The 19,658-nt window shown below is 43.7% G+C and overlaps 1 protein-coding gene across 3 annotated transcripts in view; it reads left to right on the top strand.

Annotated features, from left to right (window-relative positions):
* The window catches only part of ZNF652 (zinc finger protein 652), a 55,117-nt gene extending 37,584 nt beyond the window's left edge, over positions 1–17,533 (top strand). For all 3 annotated transcript variants that reach the window (XM_083147328.1, XM_083147327.1, XM_083147329.1), the window contains 4 exons: positions 3,116–3,263; positions 12,055–12,170; positions 13,380–13,524; positions 14,589–17,533. In XM_083147328.1, the coding sequence (XP_083003454.1) occupies positions 3,116–3,263; positions 12,055–12,170; positions 13,380–13,524; positions 14,589–15,109 (930 nt within the window). In that variant the 3' untranslated portion in view covers positions 15,110–17,533. The remainder of the gene's footprint in view (positions 1–3,115; positions 3,264–12,054; positions 12,171–13,379; positions 13,525–14,588) is intronic.
* Positions 17,534–19,658: the final 2,125 nt, after the last annotated feature.

Genomic DNA, 19,658 nt, shown 5'->3' with positions numbered 1-19,658 from the left:
CAAATTTGACTATGGCAAATCTCTAATGAATCGATCAGGTCCAGCTAAACCTACTCATGTTTCACCCATTAGTCCATATAAACACATGCTATATTGCGCATATGATCCATGCAGGTTGCCATACGACACACCACTGTTAGGGACACACTGCTCCGGAGGATCCGGCTGCTGTGCGTTCCAAATTGCGTTCCACACTGACACAGCATGTCAGGACCACGCTGACGCCGGGTAAACGGCGCCAAACGTGGAGGCACCAGATACAGTGAGGGGGTATTTAAGCCAGACCTGGGCAGACCCTTGTGCAGGCTAATCTCCTCCAGGATGAGGTTTACTGCATCACACAGCTGACTCAATCAATTTTCCACCAAACACGAAGTAAGTTTTATTTGCTCTGATGCATGTTTATTTGTGTATATTCAAGCGCATCTATTAAGTTGTTGTTTGCATGTTTTGCAATCTAGGCTCCTTGATAAAGGTCCATTGCTTGAGGACCAAAACGTTGGGGCATGGTTGGATTTAATCACTGTACATGAATTGACCCATTTGACTACTTGAAGTAAATGAAAACTATTTGACTGAGAACACGCATATGAACTGGTGTTGTACTGGCGAGTGCCCCACACCTTGGGTCATGAGATTTGGAGAAGGACTATATTGTGGGTAGATTTACCCTTTGTTGGGCACCCCACTGTTGTGCTATATAGTGCGAGTGCGGTCTCTCTACTGGAATATATATATATATATATATATACTGTATGTATGTGTATATATCCACACTCTCACACACACACACACATACATATACTTCATTTGGCTGGCACTCTCATCTGGGTGGAGGAGAAAAGGTTCTGGGATGACAAACCAAATATAAGACTGATATTCAGTCCAATATTCATAAATAGTTTGGAAAGTGGAGTCACTCATCAGTCTTAAGGCCTATACACACATGCTTTTTGAGCAATTTTGCTCTGAAAGTCGACCAGTGTGTATGCCTCAGTGATGAACTGCTAGCGATGATGAGTGCTCCCGCATCATCGCTAGCAAACTCTGCTGTCTGCTGGTTTTACCAGCACATCTACCGCTGATGGCTGTTTTTTCAGCCATCATCGGTAAGTGTGAAAGATGACAGACTTTCAGTCCGGCAGACCACCCCGCTCCCTCCCCTGCTCCACATGGAGCATACTCCCTCTGATGCTGACCACGCTGCGCCGCCCGCTCCCCTGCCCGTTCACACAGCAGTGACGGGCTCAGCAGTACGTCCCAAAATGCCCCGCCCTGCTCCCCCACCCGGCCACACATCACTGACAGGCTTGAGAGAAAGGGCTTCACCGGTGCACCCTGGCGGGACAGGCAGCAGGCTGTTAAAACAGCCTAGCGGGAACACTACTTTATATGTAAGATTGGTACTTGTGTATTATCACGGTGCCCATTCGGTAGTTTGCGTAGTGGTGTATTGAGAATACCAATACACAACTATGCTGGCTATGTAAACTAACTTGTTCAGGAGCTGTGCTACGTAAAATACGTAAGTTACGCAACTTGCGTAACTTGTTAAGGAGCTGTGATAATATTTGGTGTTTTCAGGGATAATGATAAATGATACAACAGTTTACAAGTGGGTGAAAGACTTTCTTGGTTAAGAGAAAGTGTCACTAGGAAGAGACCAGGATGGTCAGTAACCTGCAGAACTGAAAAACAAAACGTGTTCAATTCATAAAAATGATCCGCAAAAGTGTGGACTGCCAAGAGTGAAGCAGAGCGACATCAACAAAGAAAAAGGAAAGTACTGAAAAATCTTTTTTGCCATGGATCTTGCATCAGGCCAATGCATCTTCTCATACAGCACTGAGTTTTTAGCCAGTAAACAAATGTCCTTTGTGGAAATACCTCCTTATTCACCAAATCTAGCCTTCAATTGTTTTTTTTCTGTGGCTGAATATGAAAGAAGATTTTTTGAAGACCATTCCACAAAATCAGTTTCAAAATAATTTTGAAGGGAGGGCTATGCACTGGGATTGGTGCAAAACTTCCCAAGGGGAGTACTAAAAAGTGTTCTGTTTACATAGATTGCTGTTTGCGATCACTCGTTTCACAAAACACAGGTGATGTGCGGTGTCTAGCTAAGCGATCTGACTATTGCAGGCATGAACTACATCTCATGGTGCTAGCGACACACGGGCAGCGCATCGATATGGGCCCTACACTGGGGGGGTTACATTCTGGGGATTTTTTCATGCTTTCCCAACCCACGTGGACTCCTAATGGGAATGGTAAGGTGTACCAGGTGCAGGATTATCAGACGCAGGCACATTGCATTTGATAGAATCTACCCCAATAATCTTGCGCACTGTGATGGCATCAAATAAACCGTTATTGTAAGATTAGTCAAGTAAATCTAATGGCAAATGAAACCTCCAATATTAACATAAGAAACAATTAAAAAGCATAAAAGGTATAAATATGAGTTGTCCAATAAATCCAATCTTACCCTTTTTATTGGTGGTAAGTGTCACGTGATGGGGAGGTGGTGCGCAGCTGACCAGGGAGTTACAAAATACTCCCTGTTTGACACTCAGACTTGATGGTTTGTGCTCTATCAAACATTTCTGAATGAAAGACATCATGTGTTCAGTTATGTGCACAATTTATTTTGTCAGCTTTATTTGGTTTCCAGCTTAATAGCTTTGCTACCTGAATTTTTCTACAGAATAGTACAACCGCAGTACAGTATATTGAATATCACAGGATATTTCATTTATCTGTATTTTTTGCTGAAGAAACCAATGGATTCTCCACACACCTGAGATGCAGTTAATTTGCCAGACAGGAATTATGTTGTTTTCTAGTAGGTTGCAGTCCTGTTGTCATTTTAGCTATTTAAGTGACTAGCAGTATGCTTGCCCTGATGGTAAACTTGCAGTCACCTATGTAAATAACACAGGGCTAACTGTGTCATAACAATTCATTCCATATCAATGTGTTTATTAATTGCCAAGTTCCTTGTATAATGCCTTGCCCTTAATCCAAATTCATCCTAGGGTTTAAAATTGTTGTTGCTTTTATTCAGTTTCTGGACCTAAAGGAGCTGACCTGACCTGTCTGCTTTTCTTCACAGTGTATCACATGCAACAAAACCTTTAAAAAGCTCTGGTCCCTCCATGAGCACATTAAGATCGTCCATGGATATGCTGAGAAGAAGTTCTCATGTGAGATCTGTGAGAAGAAGTTCTACACCATGGCGCATGTCCGCAAGCATCTGGTTGGTAAGTCACACAGAGGTTCATTACATTTGTTGACTTGTCTCGTTGGCACCCCCTAGTGCAGGGCTGGGCAACACCGGCCCTCCAGATGTTAGACCGGAAACACTACTCTGTTCTTACTGTAAATTCCCACTTTTTTTGAAACTCTCCTACTTAATTAGAGCTGGGCAACACCGGCCCTCCAGATGTTAGTGAACTACACATCCCAGGATGCTTTGCATTAGTTTTGCTATGTGGCCATGCTGAAACTGATGCAAGGCATGCTGGGATGTGTAGTTCATTAACATCTGGAGGGCTGGTGTTGCCCAGCCCTGTACTTACTGACTCAACATCTACTGTTCTCCATGATGCTAGTTATGATGTATCTCATCATGTGTTGTAGCCAGTGGTGTGAGGTGGGGTGAGGCACAGACTTTCCTGTCATACTAACGTATATGCCAGAGTTTTGACTTTTTATAATATGTCAAAAATGCAAATAAAATATTAAGAAAATCTTATTTCTCCCTCGGCCAGCAGGGGACACTGCAGTCATAACGTGTGGGATAGCATGGTGTACTGGAGGAGTCGGCACTTTAAGAAAATTTGAATGTGGCTGGCTCCTCCCCCCTTCTATCCCCCCCCAGACCTCAGTCTTAAAAAAGTGCCCGGAGGAGTCGGTCTCCTGGGCAGTAGTCTCCTTTGGGAGATTAGGTTTTTTATTTAATTTTGTTTATTTTCTACTATTTTTATTAATAGAGACAGGCAGACAGGACGGTCTGCCTGCAACGAAGAATCCTGGAAGGGAGCAGTCGACACTGCACGCAGTGTTTCCTCTGCTTCCCAAGCCACCGGAGCTTCGCTCCGGGGACCCGCCGCAGCTGCATGCGGCGTGCGTCCGGGTCCAAGGCTACGTTCCCCCGGCTTCCAGGACACAAAGAAAGGGGGCCAGCCAGAAGCGCACTGGCTGGGGAGAGTGTCAGTCGGCCGCAGCCATTGATGGTTGCCGGCAGCGCTGACGCGGCTGGCTTCAGGTTCCCGCCCAGCAGATGGGCGCGGGAAGCGTACGCGTCAGGAGGGCGGTGCTTCCCTCGTGCTTCTCCTGAACAGACGACGCCATTACACGGAGCGCAGCATCTCTCCGCTACTGTAAAGCAGCATCAACCCTGCAGTCCCGGTGTACCGGCTCCTGTTTGGGCTTCAGCGCATCCCCAGGGACCTCAGCAGTACTGTGAGTCAGGGGAATATCCCCAGTTCAACACAATCGGGGGGAAGGCTTGGCTCCTCTCTCCCTGTTCTCTCTCAGGCCTCTGCCTTACCTGTGCTTAGAGCGCCTGTGACTGTGTGTGTGTGTGTGTTGATTAACAGGGGTAGTTGCTCTGGGGGTCTTCTGTACTACAAATATGGCAGGAAGGGCTACCTCCTCTAAGGCTGCACAAAAAGTGTACACTTGCAAGGACTGCAAGCAGTAGTACACGCAGCACATTAAGGGTGTCTCCCTTTGTGGCCCTTGCTATACACGTATACAGACCGCTGCAAGGGTGCAGGTTGCTGTTACTCCTAGTTCCCCTGGGCCTCAGGATACCACCCAGAACTCTGGGGATGTGTTACAGACCCTCCTTTCTAACTTCACAGCTGAAATGGAGGCTTCCAGAAAGGACAGGGAAGTTTTTCACTCTCACCTGTCGCAGCTTGCTACTACTGAGCCACTATGGGCTTCATCCCTTATTCAGTCGGTTGACTCCCTAAAACAGTCTGTATCTTCCTACTCCCAAACTAGACCCTCTTCACCTCCAGTGAAGAGAAGAGCAGTGCCGGCTATAGTCCTAGCAGACGACACTGATAACTGTATCCCCTTAGAGGAGGGGGAATTTCCTCCAGATCTGGCTCAGGATCCTATTGGGGATGACCTTCCAGAAGATGAGGTGCAGGGAGTGGAAGGCCTGATCAGAGAAATCCGGGACACTTTTCAGATTGCTGATACCTCAGCACCACCTCAGGTATCTATTTTTGGTAGGGTTCAAAAACACCCCCTAACCTTCCCAGACTCAGAGGAGTTAGATGACCCTCTTTTAAAAGTCTGGAAATCTCCTGACAGAAAATTTCAAATGTCAAGGAGATTAAAGGTCCTTTACCCCTTCTCAGATAGCTCAAGAGAAAAATGGGAGACCCCTCCCACTCCGGATGTGTCTCTATCCCGCCTATCCAAGAAAACCACACTCCCTATACCTGGGGCAGTGTCCCTAAAAGAATCTCAGGATAGACGCTTGGATAGTTCCCTTAAGAACATTTATTCGAATGTAGGAGTTCTGCTCCGCCCTGCTCTGGCATCTGCTTGGGTAGCCAGAGCAATGGAAAAATGGGCCTCTGACCTTGTCACTGGTTTAGAACAAAACACTCCGCGGGATGAACTACTTCCCTTGGCAGAGTGCATCAGGGACGCCTCTTCATACATAGGCGAAGCGGCTTCTGATATTTCAGTTTTAGGAGCTAAGGCCTCGGCCTCCGCAGTGGTGGCCAGACGCTCTGTTTGGCTGCGTTCATGGCAGGCCGAACCAGAGATCAAAAAGGCTGTGGAAGGCCTTCCTTTCACGGGTGACATGCTTTTTGGTCCAGATCTAGATAGGCTGATCTCACAGGCAACGGGGGGAAAATCGCCTTTCCTTCCTTCTTCTGCTCCGGCTGCAAAAAGGCCATTTGTGTCTCCTACTTTTCGGTCCTTTCGAGGTAACGCAGGGTTTAGAGGTAGGTCCAGGGGAGGTTTCTCATCCTACAGAGGCCGCCGAGGACGTGGTGCTAGAACAGCACAACCCTCAGCCACTTCCTCCCTTAGAGACCAGAAGGCCACTGAAAAACCGGTGGCATGACGGTCTCCCTGCTCACCTGGGGGATCCCGAGGTGGGCGCCAGGCTGTTGTTGTTTGCAGACACTTGGAAGTCCCACTGCAAAGACGCCTGGGTACTCCAGATAGTGACTCAGGGTTACAAACTGGAGTTCACGGCCCCACCTCCAACCTTATTCTTTCCAATAAGCCTTCCATCTTGTGTGGAAACAGCCTCAGCTCTCTGCGGCTCCATCCAGTCTCTCATTCTCTCAAAAGTAATCATCCCAGTTCCACCTCATCAACGGGGAACCGGGTATTACTCAAGCATCTTCGTCGTGCCAAAACCAGACGGCTCCGTCCGTCCTATTCTCAACTTAAAGAACCTAAACGAATTTGTGTTTTATCACAAGTTCAAAATGGAGTCAATTCGTTCAGTAGTGACATCTTTGGAAAAAGGGGAATATCTTCTTTCCCTGGATATAAAAGACGCATACTTACATATCCCCATTTGGGAACCACATCAGAGATTCCTCAGGTTCGCCATCCAAGACAGTCACTACCAGTTCAGAGGTTTACCCTTTGGCCTCTCATCCGCCCCGCGGGTTTTTACAAAGGTGCTGGCCTGTATGGTCACCGCTCTTCGTCTACAGGGAGTGACCATCATACCTTACTTAGACGATCTCCTCTTAAAGTCGCCATGTCAACAGAAGTTAGAGGCAGATGCCCTTCTGACCTGCAATTTCCTAACACAAAACGGGTGGATAGTAAACTTCAGAAAGTCACAACTAAACCCGTCTCAAAGACTTCAGTTCCTAGGTCTGATACTGGACACAGTCCAGGAAAGGGTATTCCTTCCAAGGGACAAAATCAGGACCCTTCAGTCGAGAGTACGTCAGATCCTGCTTCTACGCAGAGTCTCTGCACATCTTTGTACTCGCCTGTTGGGGTTGATGGTGGCCTCCTTCGAGGCTCTACCATACGGCCGCTTCCACTCACGGGAGTTCCAAGGGAATTTGTTATCCCAGTGGTCGGGATCACACCTTCAGATCCACAAGAGAATCACCCTGTCACAAAAAGCCCGCACCTCTCTTCGGTGGTGGCTCCATACCCCGAATCTGTTGCAGGGCCGCAGTTTCAGACCCTGTACGTGGACCATAGTGACGACGGATGCCAGCCTCCGAGGCTGGGGAGCAGTGGCCCTGAACCACAGGTTTCAGGGAAGATGGTCACTCCAAGAATCCAAACTCCCCATAAACATCCTGGAGTTGCGAGCCATCAGACTCACCCTGTTGCAGGGACACGACCTGCTCAGGGGACGTTCAATAAGGATTCAGTCCGACAACATGACAGCAGTGGCCTATGTAAATCGGCAAGGGGGCACAAGGAGCCGTGCCGCCATGAGAGAGGTTCGACCCATTTTAGAATGGGCAGAGGCTCATTCCACAGATTTCTCGGCAGTTTTCATCCCAGGGGTGGAAAATTGGCAGGCGGACTATCTCAGTCGACAAGATTTCCACCCAGGGGAGTGGGCCCTCCATCCGGAGGTGTTTCATCAGATCACCCTCCGGTGGGGGACTCCGCAGATAGATCTGATGGCCTCCAGACTGAACCATCAGCTGCCTCTCTATTGCGCCAGGTCACTGGATCCAGCGGCGGTGGCAGTAGACGCCTTGTCCATTCGGTGGCCATACAGACTTGTCTACATTTTCCCTCCGTTTCCTCTTCTGCCAAGAGTCCTCAAAAAGATAAAGAGGGAGGACACAACCGTCATCTTAGTGGCACCGGATTGGCCGAGGAGATCGTGGTACTCCGACCTCAAGCTCCTGTCAGTAGACGCTTGGCGCCTCCCAATGCGTCCAGACCTACTTCAACAAGGACCATTCGGTTACCAAAACTTAGGTCATCTGCATTTAACGGCCTGGCTATTGAGGCCAATCTGCTAAAAAGGAGGGGAATCCCATCTTCGGTTATTCCCACCATGTTAAAGGCCAGGAAGGGGGTCACATCGGCCCACTATCATAGGATATGGCGGGCCTATATCCGTTGGTGTGAGTCCATGAAGTTTCCAAGGGCTGTATTTCATTTGTCCAGACTACTACAATTCTTACAGGTGGGTTTAAACTCCGGTCTCCGGTTGGGCTCGTTAAAGGTACAGGTCTCTGCCCTTTCTATCTTTTTCCATCGAAGGTTAGCCCTCATCCCGGAGGTGCAAACATTCCTAAAAGGAGTACTGAGAATACAACCACCGTTTGTATCACCTACAGAGCCATGGGAACTCCCACTGGTACTGAACTTCCTTAAGTCAGACCTGTTTGAACCTCTTTCCTCGGTAGACATTAAATATCTCACATGGAAGACGGTCATGTTACTGGCTTTAGCTTCGGCGCGCCGAGTATCAGAGCTTGGGGCTCTTTCTTGCCGAGCTCCTTTCTTAATCCTCCACAAAGACAGAGCAGAGCTAAGGACCCGAAAGGATTTTTTGCCAAAGGTAGTTTCGGCATTTCATGTAAATGAACCCATCGTGATTCCAGTCTTATCTGGAGAATCTAAGTTGCTGGATGTAGTTCGGGCCTTACGAATTTATCTGAAACGTACGGCAGATGTACGAAAATCTGATAATCTTTTCATTCTGTATGGAGCCGAAAAGAGAGGATGGCCAGCCTCGAAACAAACGCTGGCCCGCTGGCTTTGCCTGACCATAAAGGAAGCCTATGTGCAGGCTCAAAGACAGGCACCGGCTACCATATCAGCCCACTCCACCAGGTCGGTAAGTACGTCCTGGGCCCTGGCTAGGGGGGTTTCCCTTGCACAAGTGTGTAGGGCGGCCACTTGGGCTGGTACAAATACCTTCGCTCGGTTTTACAGGTTCGACACCTTTGCCACTTCTGAGGCATCTTTTGGAAGGGCGGTGTTGCAGGAATCCCAGGGCTCTCCCACCCGGGAGTAGTGCTTGGGTATTATTCCCACACGTTATGACTGCAGTGTCCCCTGCTGGCCGAGGGAGAAATAAGGAATTTGGTACTCACCGATAATTCCCTTTCTCCAAGGCAGCAGGGGACACTGCACGCCCACCCAGCGCTAGTCTTCCTGCCATACAGAAATTGTACTTACCTTTAACATAAAAGGTGAACATGCAATTGTATGTTTGTTAAAAGTTCTTCTTTTCTATGTTTCTATATGTACAAGTGTGTCTGTTGATACATATTTGCTGTTTTTTCAATGTGTGTTGGCCTAATCTCTGTTTTCTCTGAGTGACAGTATCCTCCTCCTGTCGGTTGCTTGCCCTATCATCTCCTCTCGCGGACACAGTTTTTTAAGACTGAGGTCTGGGGGGGGATAGAAGGGGGGAGGAGCCAGCCACATTCAAATTTTCTTAAAGTGCCGACTCCTCCAGTACACCATGCTATCCCACACGTTATGACTGCAGTGTCCCCTGCTGCCTTGGAGAAAGGGAATTATCGGTGAGTACCAAATTCCTTATTTTTATTATTCTAATAATTTTTATAGTCAAAACTCTGGAGTAAAAAGTCTATGGCAGGTGAGGCAGTGCCTTACCTGGCTACCTTTTCGGCACATCTCATAGCAAAACTCATCGAATCTCCAGCAGTGTATTCTGCTGCACATGTGTATATTGCCGGCATGTACCCCATGGCTCATATATTGTGTGCAAATCTGGCTCTGGTACTTGCCAGGGACTCCTTAGCCGTTTACCTCACCGCACGTCCCTGGTTGTAGCTGTGTTTGTGATGTGCTTCATTTATTAGATGGGTTCCAAAAACATGGAGGTCAAGAACTAGTACGGATCCACCATCCTATAGAATGCCATCTTGCTCAATACTATTTGCATTAGCAGATTTTAAGTTTCATAATGGCCATTTGGAACAGTTAATCACATTATAGTTTAGAAATGTTGTATGCAGAGTAATTATTAAGCTAATTCTTGCATGTTCATATTAAAATACATTTGTAAATTATGTATGAATACACTTTTTTTTCGTATAGTAGTTTTTCATACTTTGGGTATTATGTAACATGTATTAATTCTAAAAAACGCTGGTTTTCCAGCTCGCATTATATGTTTCAGCCACTAGATGGAGAACTTCAGTATATTGGGATTGATGTTATCTTCTGACATAGCATAGTTTTAATATATTCCTTGCCAGCTTGTGCCACATAGTAGGGATTACATGATAGGAAATTAAAATTGCTATCTGCATGGTTACTTTTATGTCCTCCTTAGAATGGTAATATTTCAGTTAGTTGCTCGGTACATGTATAGGCAAGCCTTAGAACATTACATTTTCTGGTGATATTTCTTATAGCACACACACACATACTAAATGCATGCTTTTAAAGTCGTGATTAAGGGCTTGCCAACATTGAATTAGACTATAAATTTAGCTGCATTTTTCGCTTTCTGAATGTATATGCAAAACATCAGGTTACATAATATTTGCTGTAATAGTATTAGGCTTTTTTAAAATACACCTTCTAAAATACCCACCGACATCCAAAACATTCTAATAATCTAACTTACCTTATTTAGGAAATGAGCTTGGTTCATGTTCAGCACAGAGTGAAATCTCTTAATTATATAAAGCAGTGGTTCTCAATCTTGGTCCTCAGGACCCCCCCAAAAGTACATGTTTTCCAGGTCACCTGGCAGGTGCACTCAATATTCACGGATTCATTTTAAAAGATCACAGGTGGAGCTAATTATTTCACCTGTGATTCTGTGTGCAGACCTGGAAAGCATGCACTGTTGGGGGGTCCTGAGGACCAAGGTTGAGAACCACTGATATACTGATATAAAGTACAGCTTACATTTTCTAATTTAAGGATCATTTGTGGGCACAAGAATAAATCGTTAATTTATTTTGCCTACTCAATGACATGCTAAAAAACCACTTTGATGAACCAAAAAGTTTACATTTTGAATTAAGTTTCAGAGAGACTTGTGGCATCGGCAAGTGCATACACAATTGCCGATGATGGCGAGGGGTTAACTGTATCCATGCTGCAGCAAGGCCCTCTTTAACAAGGTCCTCCCTTGTCAGTATTGAATGTTAATGATGTGTGGAAGTGCGGTTCGGTTCGTTAACGATGTTATGTACACACTAGACGAGAAAGTAAAATATATCACTCAAAGTTCTTCGGAGCTCTAACTCGTGTGAGGATTAATTATTCAGTAGTACATTGTATCCTACAGTGTTAAGTGCTTGCTTTAACCCATTACTTTAATTTTTTTTTTTAGAGTAAATTAATAAAGGATTTATTATTTTTTTGGTGATGTAGACTTTAATGTAGAGTTAACGCTTGATCGTTTTTACAACATGAAATGTCAAGTTAATGTTTGTACATGTTATATTTATTTGAAGTTGCAAAGTACATAACTTCTAAAGTACCCTTATTTCACTGGTGAGTACTCCACCTTGGTACAAGATGACCATTATTGTTGCAATAATTTGCCCACCTATTTTTAGTCATTAGTGTAAATCAGTTAAGCTGATTATGAAAAATACTTTCATTGAACAAACAGATTTCCTTTTGGTCATCTTGCATGGCCAGGTAGTATTCACTCTAGGATTTTGTGCGGGCAGGGCGCTGCTGCACGGGGGCAGTGCAAGGGGGGAAGACTGGGCCAGCCAACGTCACAGTTGTGGACGGTTCCGGGCCGTCGACATCACAAAAGCTGTGCGCCCGGGCCGCTGCCGTCACTAAAGGGGGCAGGCCCGCCGAAGTTGCTGTGCTGCTGGGGAAGCGCCTGGGCACACAGTCGGGGCAGGCACCAGGCTCTTTTAGCGGGGCGCTGCTAGAGGGGCAAGGCGCATTTAGCCCTTTAAAAATCGGGCAGGGTGCAGCGCCCGGCTAAAACAGCCTAGCGGGAGCACTAGCCAGATATTTAGATGACATGGTTTCTTTTTTTTCTTTTTTTGTGCATGTGGGTTTTTTCTACAACACTTTTTTTTTTTTTTCCCCTTTCTCTTTGTACAGCTCACACAAAAGACATGCCATTCACCTGTGAGACATGTGGGAAATCATTCAAGAGAAGTATGTCCTTGAAGGTTCACTCTCTGCAACATTCGGGAGAAAAGCCTTTCAGATGTGAGGTGAGGTGTGACTTTGTGAGCCTTAAGGTGCCCACACGCTAGAACAATTTTTTTGCCGATATCTGACAAATCGACCAATATACCGGTCGGTTTTTACCGATAATCGGCCAAAAATCGACCGATATCGGTCAGATGCGCACTCCCGCGGATCTTTTGCTAAATCTTCTGATCTAACATGCTGCATAACAGATCAGAAGATTTATCAAAAGATCCATAGGAACACACATGGGATCTTAAGAGAAAGCTTTGGTAAAGATACTCGCTTGCCTGAAATCTTTTGTCCAAAAGGTTAATTTATGCGCACATCTTAAGATCGCAGATCTTTCTAGTGTGTGGGCAGCTTCAGTCACTTACAAGCATGTTTCCATTTATGGTTACATCGAACTATATTCATGCAGATACATAAAATAATAAATGCAGCAATGTTATTTAGGTGTATAATTAAATATTAACCGTCGCTTTCCAGAGAATATTGATTTAGTCAACTCTGACCCGGTCTCATTGGCGTTTAGTCTCAAATAACTAATTAGCAGATGGAAGCGAATATCCACTTTTGTTAGAAGCCAACTACTGTAATGTCTTTATACTGTGATAGTATACAGGAATACCCAGAAGAGCAAGCAAAGCGAGTACCTACAAATTCCACCAAGATGACCCCAACTCAATGCACAACCCCTGCACTCTGAGGCATTAACATTAACTACTGTGTGACCATGCCATTCTCTGTATGGGTATCTGATGTCACATCTTGTAATCTAATGGTTTTCAAAAGAAACACATAGTTGTTCCACCACGAACAGTTTAAATACATTGTGCTTGGTATTGTAACTTGCTATTATATACAGAATATTAGATATTAGATATAGCTTTTTCCAGTCATATATTTCCAAAATTGAATTATTTAGCTATGGCCCATGAGGGTTATATACATCATTCATTGTTATCCTGATATTCCACTGGAGTGTGTTCCTGCACAGCAGGCTACAGTGTCATATGGTCTGCTTATTTTTGGCTTCCTTCTCCTCCTTACATGGTAAGCAGATAGTGAGAGAATGCTGTGCACCGTTAGTGGGAGCCAAAAGACACCAGTTATTTAGTTCAGTAATAAAAAATAATATACAGCCTTTGCTATATGCCATCTTGACTATATGCTATTAGATATCTTGACTTGTTGATTTGTCATGGTTAAAATATTTTTTTTGTCTGCAGAACTGTGATGAGCGGTTTCAGTACAAGTATCAGCTGCGTTCACACATGAGCATCCACATCGGACACAAGCAGTTCATGTGCCAGTGGTGTGGAAAAGACTTCAACATGAAGCAGTATTTTGATGAGCACATGAAAACACACACTGGTAAGATTGTTCCCTCAATCACCTGAGTTTGCTAATGTATGCTTAGGTTAGGTGGTGAAGAAGAGGATAGCAAGGGTTTTGTCATTGTTTGATACCAGTCACAATATTCTGTAAACCAGGGGTGGCCAAACCGGGCCTCGAGATCTACCAACAGTTCGTGTTTTCTATATCACTTTGGGAACTGTAGAATGTGTTGGTTAGAGATGATTGCAGCACGTGTTTGAAAATGTATAAAAATGTGAAAGTTCATAATTACTACACCTGTATACCAGCCAGGTGGTATGGAAAACATGAACTGTTGGTAGATTTTGAGGACTGGTTTGGCCAGCCCTGCTCTAAACCATTAGTATATGTCGCAGGAGAAGTTTGGGGGTTTTAGCTAAAAAGCAAATTGATTGTGCTGAGGTTGTCATGATCTGGCATTTTTACTGTTTTACCTTAATTGTTTTACGTTTAGAGTAGTAGTGCAGATGTGTCAATGTACATCTAGCCTCATTTTGTGCTAAACAGCCCTTCTAGTGGTGCAACTTATTTGCGAAACTGAGTTTCTGCTAATAAAATGGTATTCAACATGCCTATATTCAGTGTGTCTGCTGCTGTATCTGCATACAAAATGCTACGTTTTTTTCAAAGTTCCATATCTTATTCAGATACAGTGGCAATCACACACTGAGACTCTGACACATATATTTTAATCAGCAGACACTGCTTGTGTGTAGTACTCGCTCCGTTTTGCAAATAAGATGCTATTCAGTGGAGACAGTCACAAGATGCCCATGGCGTTTATGCGTTGGGTATCACACGACTTGTATCGCATGGAAGATGGATTCATATGGACACATCTGTATGTCTTCAGTAAACCAGTTAATGGATGTAAACAATCTGTATATACAAAATAGCTTTTGTCCTAATCCGTAATCCTCTGCTTAAATTATCACCCAATCAATTACAAAAGTAAATACACAGTCAATGTTTGGTTTCAGTGGAATGGTTGCTGTATTATGCACTTACAGATGTTTTGAAACCGATTTTATAAACTGTTTTTTCTTTTCTGCTCTTCATAGGAGAGAAACCCTTTATCTGTGAAATCTGTGGCAAGAGCTTCACCAGTCGCCCAAACATGAAACGTCACCGCAGGACCCACACGGGCGAGAAGCCTTACCCATGTGATGTTTGTGGTATGCGCTTCCGTTTCTCCAACATGTTGAAGGCACACAAGGAGAAGTGTTTTAGAGTCACCAGTCCAGTGGGTGTTCCCCCGGCCTTGCAGATTGCTCTTAACAATCCATCACAAGGTGTCACTAACCTCCAAACAGCCCATGTGCAACCAAGCAGTCCCACGCCACCCCTGAACCTTAATGCCCTGAGTGCTCTGCCACCTCGGCCCATCCCACACCCATTCTCCCACCTACATCTGCACCCACATCCGCACTCCCATCCGCATCACTTGGCAGTACCGCCAGTACCACACCTGCCTCCACCTCCAGCTCTGTTTAAGAGCGAGGCATTGAACCACCGTGGACAGGCCGATGATAGTTTCCTACGACACCTGGCAGAGAAGACCAGCGCTAGCCAGCATCATTAATGGCAATGGCAAACTACAGGAAGTGCCAGCCTAATGGGGTTGGTGCCCCAACTTAGATCGGACTGAACAGCATATGGCTAAGCAAGAACTACACAACAGGCCCTTGTTACTGGCAGAGTGCATTAAAAGTTCACAAAAGTGGAGTGCATCAAGACCCAGATTTGGGAAATGACTGTAGCGTAGAGCAGTGTTGCCCCAATGGGGTGGCTGACTCATGATCACTACTCAAGCATTATGTTCACCCATAAGTTGTCCTGACCATACCAACAGCCTACAAGTGGCACTGCAGAATGGCAGGGGGTTTACCGGCGCTAACCCAGAGTCTGCAGGTTGCCTGACCCAGTCTTCATACCAGGCATAAAACGAGTTAAGAAATAACTTAAAACTGGGCAAGGTGAATGGCCCCAGATGGATCCCAAACTACTCTGGAAAGGCAGAGAAGGAACTTTAGGGTATTTCCTGTCCCTATTGTATACTATTGTCTAAGACTGAAAATGTCCTTTAAAGCATTAAAAAAATTATTTTTTTTGCTCCCTTTACTCTTCATGTTACAACCCCAAGAAGGTATGCCGTTATGTCTGAGAAAATGTTTAGACGGCTCCCATGCGTATTATTTTACTACCAAAATATTTTTAGAGGATTTTTTTTTTGTATAGGTTGAACCTAGTCTGATGTACTTCAACAAAGATGTGTAATTTTTATTTTATTTTGTCTAGCTTTTCCCTTTGTGCCCATTTTTTTTAATTTTCAAAACAACTATCCAGAAAAAAATTATTCACAATGCTCCCTAATTTTTTTTTTTTTCCTGTCCTTTGGTAAAACTTATGCCCCGGATTTGTAAAAGTGGTGTGCATTTAGGACTTTTTTTTTGCCTTTAAAAGTGCAGTCCCCAGTTGCTATTTCTTTACTCCATTTCCAAACCCACAAGATATTTGACACCCAGAAAGCTGTGGTCCACTTCCAACGTTTTCAGAACGTTTTGCCTTCGTGTTTAAATTATTATGCCCTAGTATTTACCAACACATGCATTGGTAAAAATTTAACACTGCAGCTGGGTGAGCAAAATGGAACTGCACATTTAAAGTTTATTCCCTTTTAGTCCATGTTGAATTCAACAATTTTCTAATAAACGCCTTCCTTTCCACCTGTCTCAATGACCACTCAGAAAATGTGTTTTAAATAATAAAAACAATTATAAACTATAAAGTACCAAGCACTTTAAAGGAGAATCGACTGTCCCCTTTCTATTACATAAATGGACAATTGATAGGTCACCAGATAATATGAACTTCATGTGACGAATGAGTGGTGTGGAGCAATTGACATGGAGTCACGCAGGACGAGAAATCCAAGGTGTGATCATTTTTGAGGTGATATTAACTGAATTATGTGAATTTATATCCTAATATATTAGATTTCAGACGATATTGCAACATTGCTAATAAAGGGCTTAATAGTGGAGCTGAGCTTAATTTTTAATAATTTGCTTGTAAAAAAAAAATGTGCATAGTCTACGACTAGCCCTGTTTAGTCATTTTATTGACAATAAACTACCCCAGAAAAATGATAGGCGTGTTGCTTGGCTGCAGGGTTTCAGGTAGTACGTTACTCATATAAACATTCAACTGTTTGTTAGAATCCATAATTATTCACTAATGCTCACATTTCCATTTAAAGCAATGGGTAATTAAAGACCAACTAACTCCAAATCCGTTGGAATAAATTTGGTCTACCACCTTCAGATTTTTTTTTTTATTTTTTTTGTATTAACACTAAATGCGATGCTTTTACCTGTGTTTTCCAGCCATGTTTCATCCCCTGAGATTCAGCTGTGTCTGCCAGCTTTGTGTGAATCCCAGGGCCGATGAAAATAATTAACTAGGATGATGATAAGATCAGGATGAAAAGCACAAAAGAAGGCTTGACTGAAAAAAGCCATGCCATTAGTAAAAGGTGCAGGTGTTCATATGCAAGCCAATAAATTTAGTTTTCTGAAGGGAATAAACAATGTTATTTATTGTGATTTGTGTTTTCCAATTTACTCAACTGCTGTATTTAATTCAAATACTCCCCCTTTTTTTTTCATTATATGTGTACATTAGCACTGTATGTGAGGGGTTCAAGCACTATTGGTATCTTGGCTAAACGTGTGGTCAAACTAAAAGGGACAATTTCAGTCCCTAGGAACACTACATTATTTCCTTTTAAAGGTGCTATATATAACCATAAATAATGGGGCATAGGGGCAATTTCAAAATACTTAGTTCTTTATAAAGTACAGATCTGTGCCTAACATTTACTGTGTTTCTTAAAATGGGGTACTGGTATAATATTATGAACCTTTATAATGTGCATCTTTTCAAACCATATAATAGTACATTTCTTTATACAATATGTTATAAAGTGATCAAATTCTGAAATTCAGCCTCTGGTATAGATTCATTTTCTTATTTTATAGGTGTTGATGGGATTGATTCATATAATGGTAAACTGTTCCCATTAATGAAACGGCTAAAGAAAATCCTTCTCATGAGCTTCATTGCTGGTGTTGCTATATCAGTCATTGTCATGGTCCTATACAAATTTGGTTTGCTTTCTCGTAAAGTAACCTACCTGATGGTAGACCAAATTATACAGATATGCATCCATGTACAATGCAATGTATTAATGCTATGGGCGGTATTCAATGCTCTCTGGCAAGCAGTGCCGATAGCTCGGTGTCACAGCTGGTCGGCCAGTATTCAACTGACCCCCTGCACTCGCCATTTCCACCTTGCTGTTTTTTTCCAGCGAGGTGGAAACTGTTAGTGCGGCTGTCAAAACAGCAAGGCTCTCTGCATTAGTGGCGAACGTCGCCGTTTGGAGGAATCCTCGCCGTCCTCTGCTAGCAAGGAGTCCCCTGGATCATTGAATAGGCCGAGCGACCGGTGTCTGGGTTAAACGGCGAGAGTGGGTTGTTTTCGGCGATCCTCACCAAAAACAAGCCACCCTCGCTGCAGACACCCCTTTGTCGGCAGCATTGAATACCACCCATTATATTAACAAAGCATAAAAATCAACACTTAATAAAAATGTTCATTCTGTCCATCGAAATGTTAAATTTTTTTGTAAATGTTACTCTAACTTTTAAATCGAAAAAACATACATTGTTTTTATATAAAAGAGCTGCAAATAAGTTTTCAAATTGTATGTATATTTTCCATTTTATGAAACATAACTTTATTCCTACAGCTAAAAACAAGCTTTTCTGTCATCCTCTTTGTTTGCCAGCTTAAAATACACTGCAGTGTTCTACGATTGCTGATAGGAAGTCCACATTCCAACATTTCCAACTTTGTCTTGCATATATAATGGTGTGCCAAATTCCTAAACATATTATTTGTATTTCTTAATGTTAAGACACTAGTCCGACTTGTTCTAAGGACAAGTCAGACCCAATTTCTCTGCTACCCCATCACCTACCCTGGGAGGTCTCACATACGATTTGGCACTTGATGTGTCAGATTGGGGGGAGCATCTCTCCTGCCCAGTGCTTTCTTTCTCTGCATTTAGGTGGGTGCCAGCGGTGTTTGCCTTTTTTGTTCTTGCTTCCAACACATCAATTTCAAGAACTTATTGTTCATTTGTTGCCTAATATATCCCGCCCCTTGAGTGGTGCCACAGTAGTGATGTTCACTTCATTGATCTAAGATTTTAATGCTATGACCTATGGGTGTGTATATAAATCTCTTGGGTTACTTCATTCTATCCACCACCTCCAATTCTCTATATCCACTGCTGCAACTGCATCCATGTTGCTCTTATCTTCACTCCCTGGTCCTACATCACCACCTTGGCCTGCCTAGTTCTAGTCTGTCTTCCTGGGGGAGTCAAGAGTAGGGATACATTGTATAAGTAAGTGACTTATTCAGGAGAGAGCTTGAGTAGGAGGGAGAAGGGAGTCCAGCAGGGAGTATAAGGAAACAGGGAATTCCTTTAATGTTATGCTTTGTGGTATCCTTAGGTGTCAGAGGTGAAGAAGCAGGGAAGGTTAAGCTATAAGAGAAAAGGTATGGTCAGAAAAGGGGGAATGTGGAGTTGTAGAAGTTAATATTACAATAGCATTGTTACAAAGTACTATTTTAACTCCATGTTGATTTTATCTTGTTTATGTGAATGCATGTAGAAAGACAGAAAAAAAACATATGCAAGTGTAACATTTTTTTGATATGTGGAAAAATGGGCATCACAAGATGGCTGCCGAGAACATTGGAGGTAGAAGACAGCATGGACATCTTGGGTATAAAGGAAGCACAGAAGACCTACAGTGGAAGCTAAGGTTATGCAGTATTATCAGATTGTTTAGATTGCAAGATTAGCATAGAGAAGGGGAAGCATTGAAGTCCTCCCACGTAGGATTAGATAGGATTATATTACATTTAAGGCCTGGATTAATGTAGTGTTGCAGAATCAATTTTACTGGCAATGCAAGGGAGAGTTGTGGAGGAGAGATCACCATTCACTGACACTTAAACTGTATATGCACATTAAATGAGTGATATAATAATGG

Source organism: Crinia signifera, chromosome 6 (assembly GCF_055691185.1).
Source record: "Crinia signifera chromosome 6, ASM5569118v1, whole genome shotgun sequence".
NCBI lineage: Eukaryota > Metazoa > Chordata > Amphibia > Anura > Myobatrachidae > Crinia > Crinia signifera.
The sequence above is the reverse complement of the archived record's forward strand: the minus strand, read 5'-3'. Positions and strand labels throughout refer to the sequence as shown.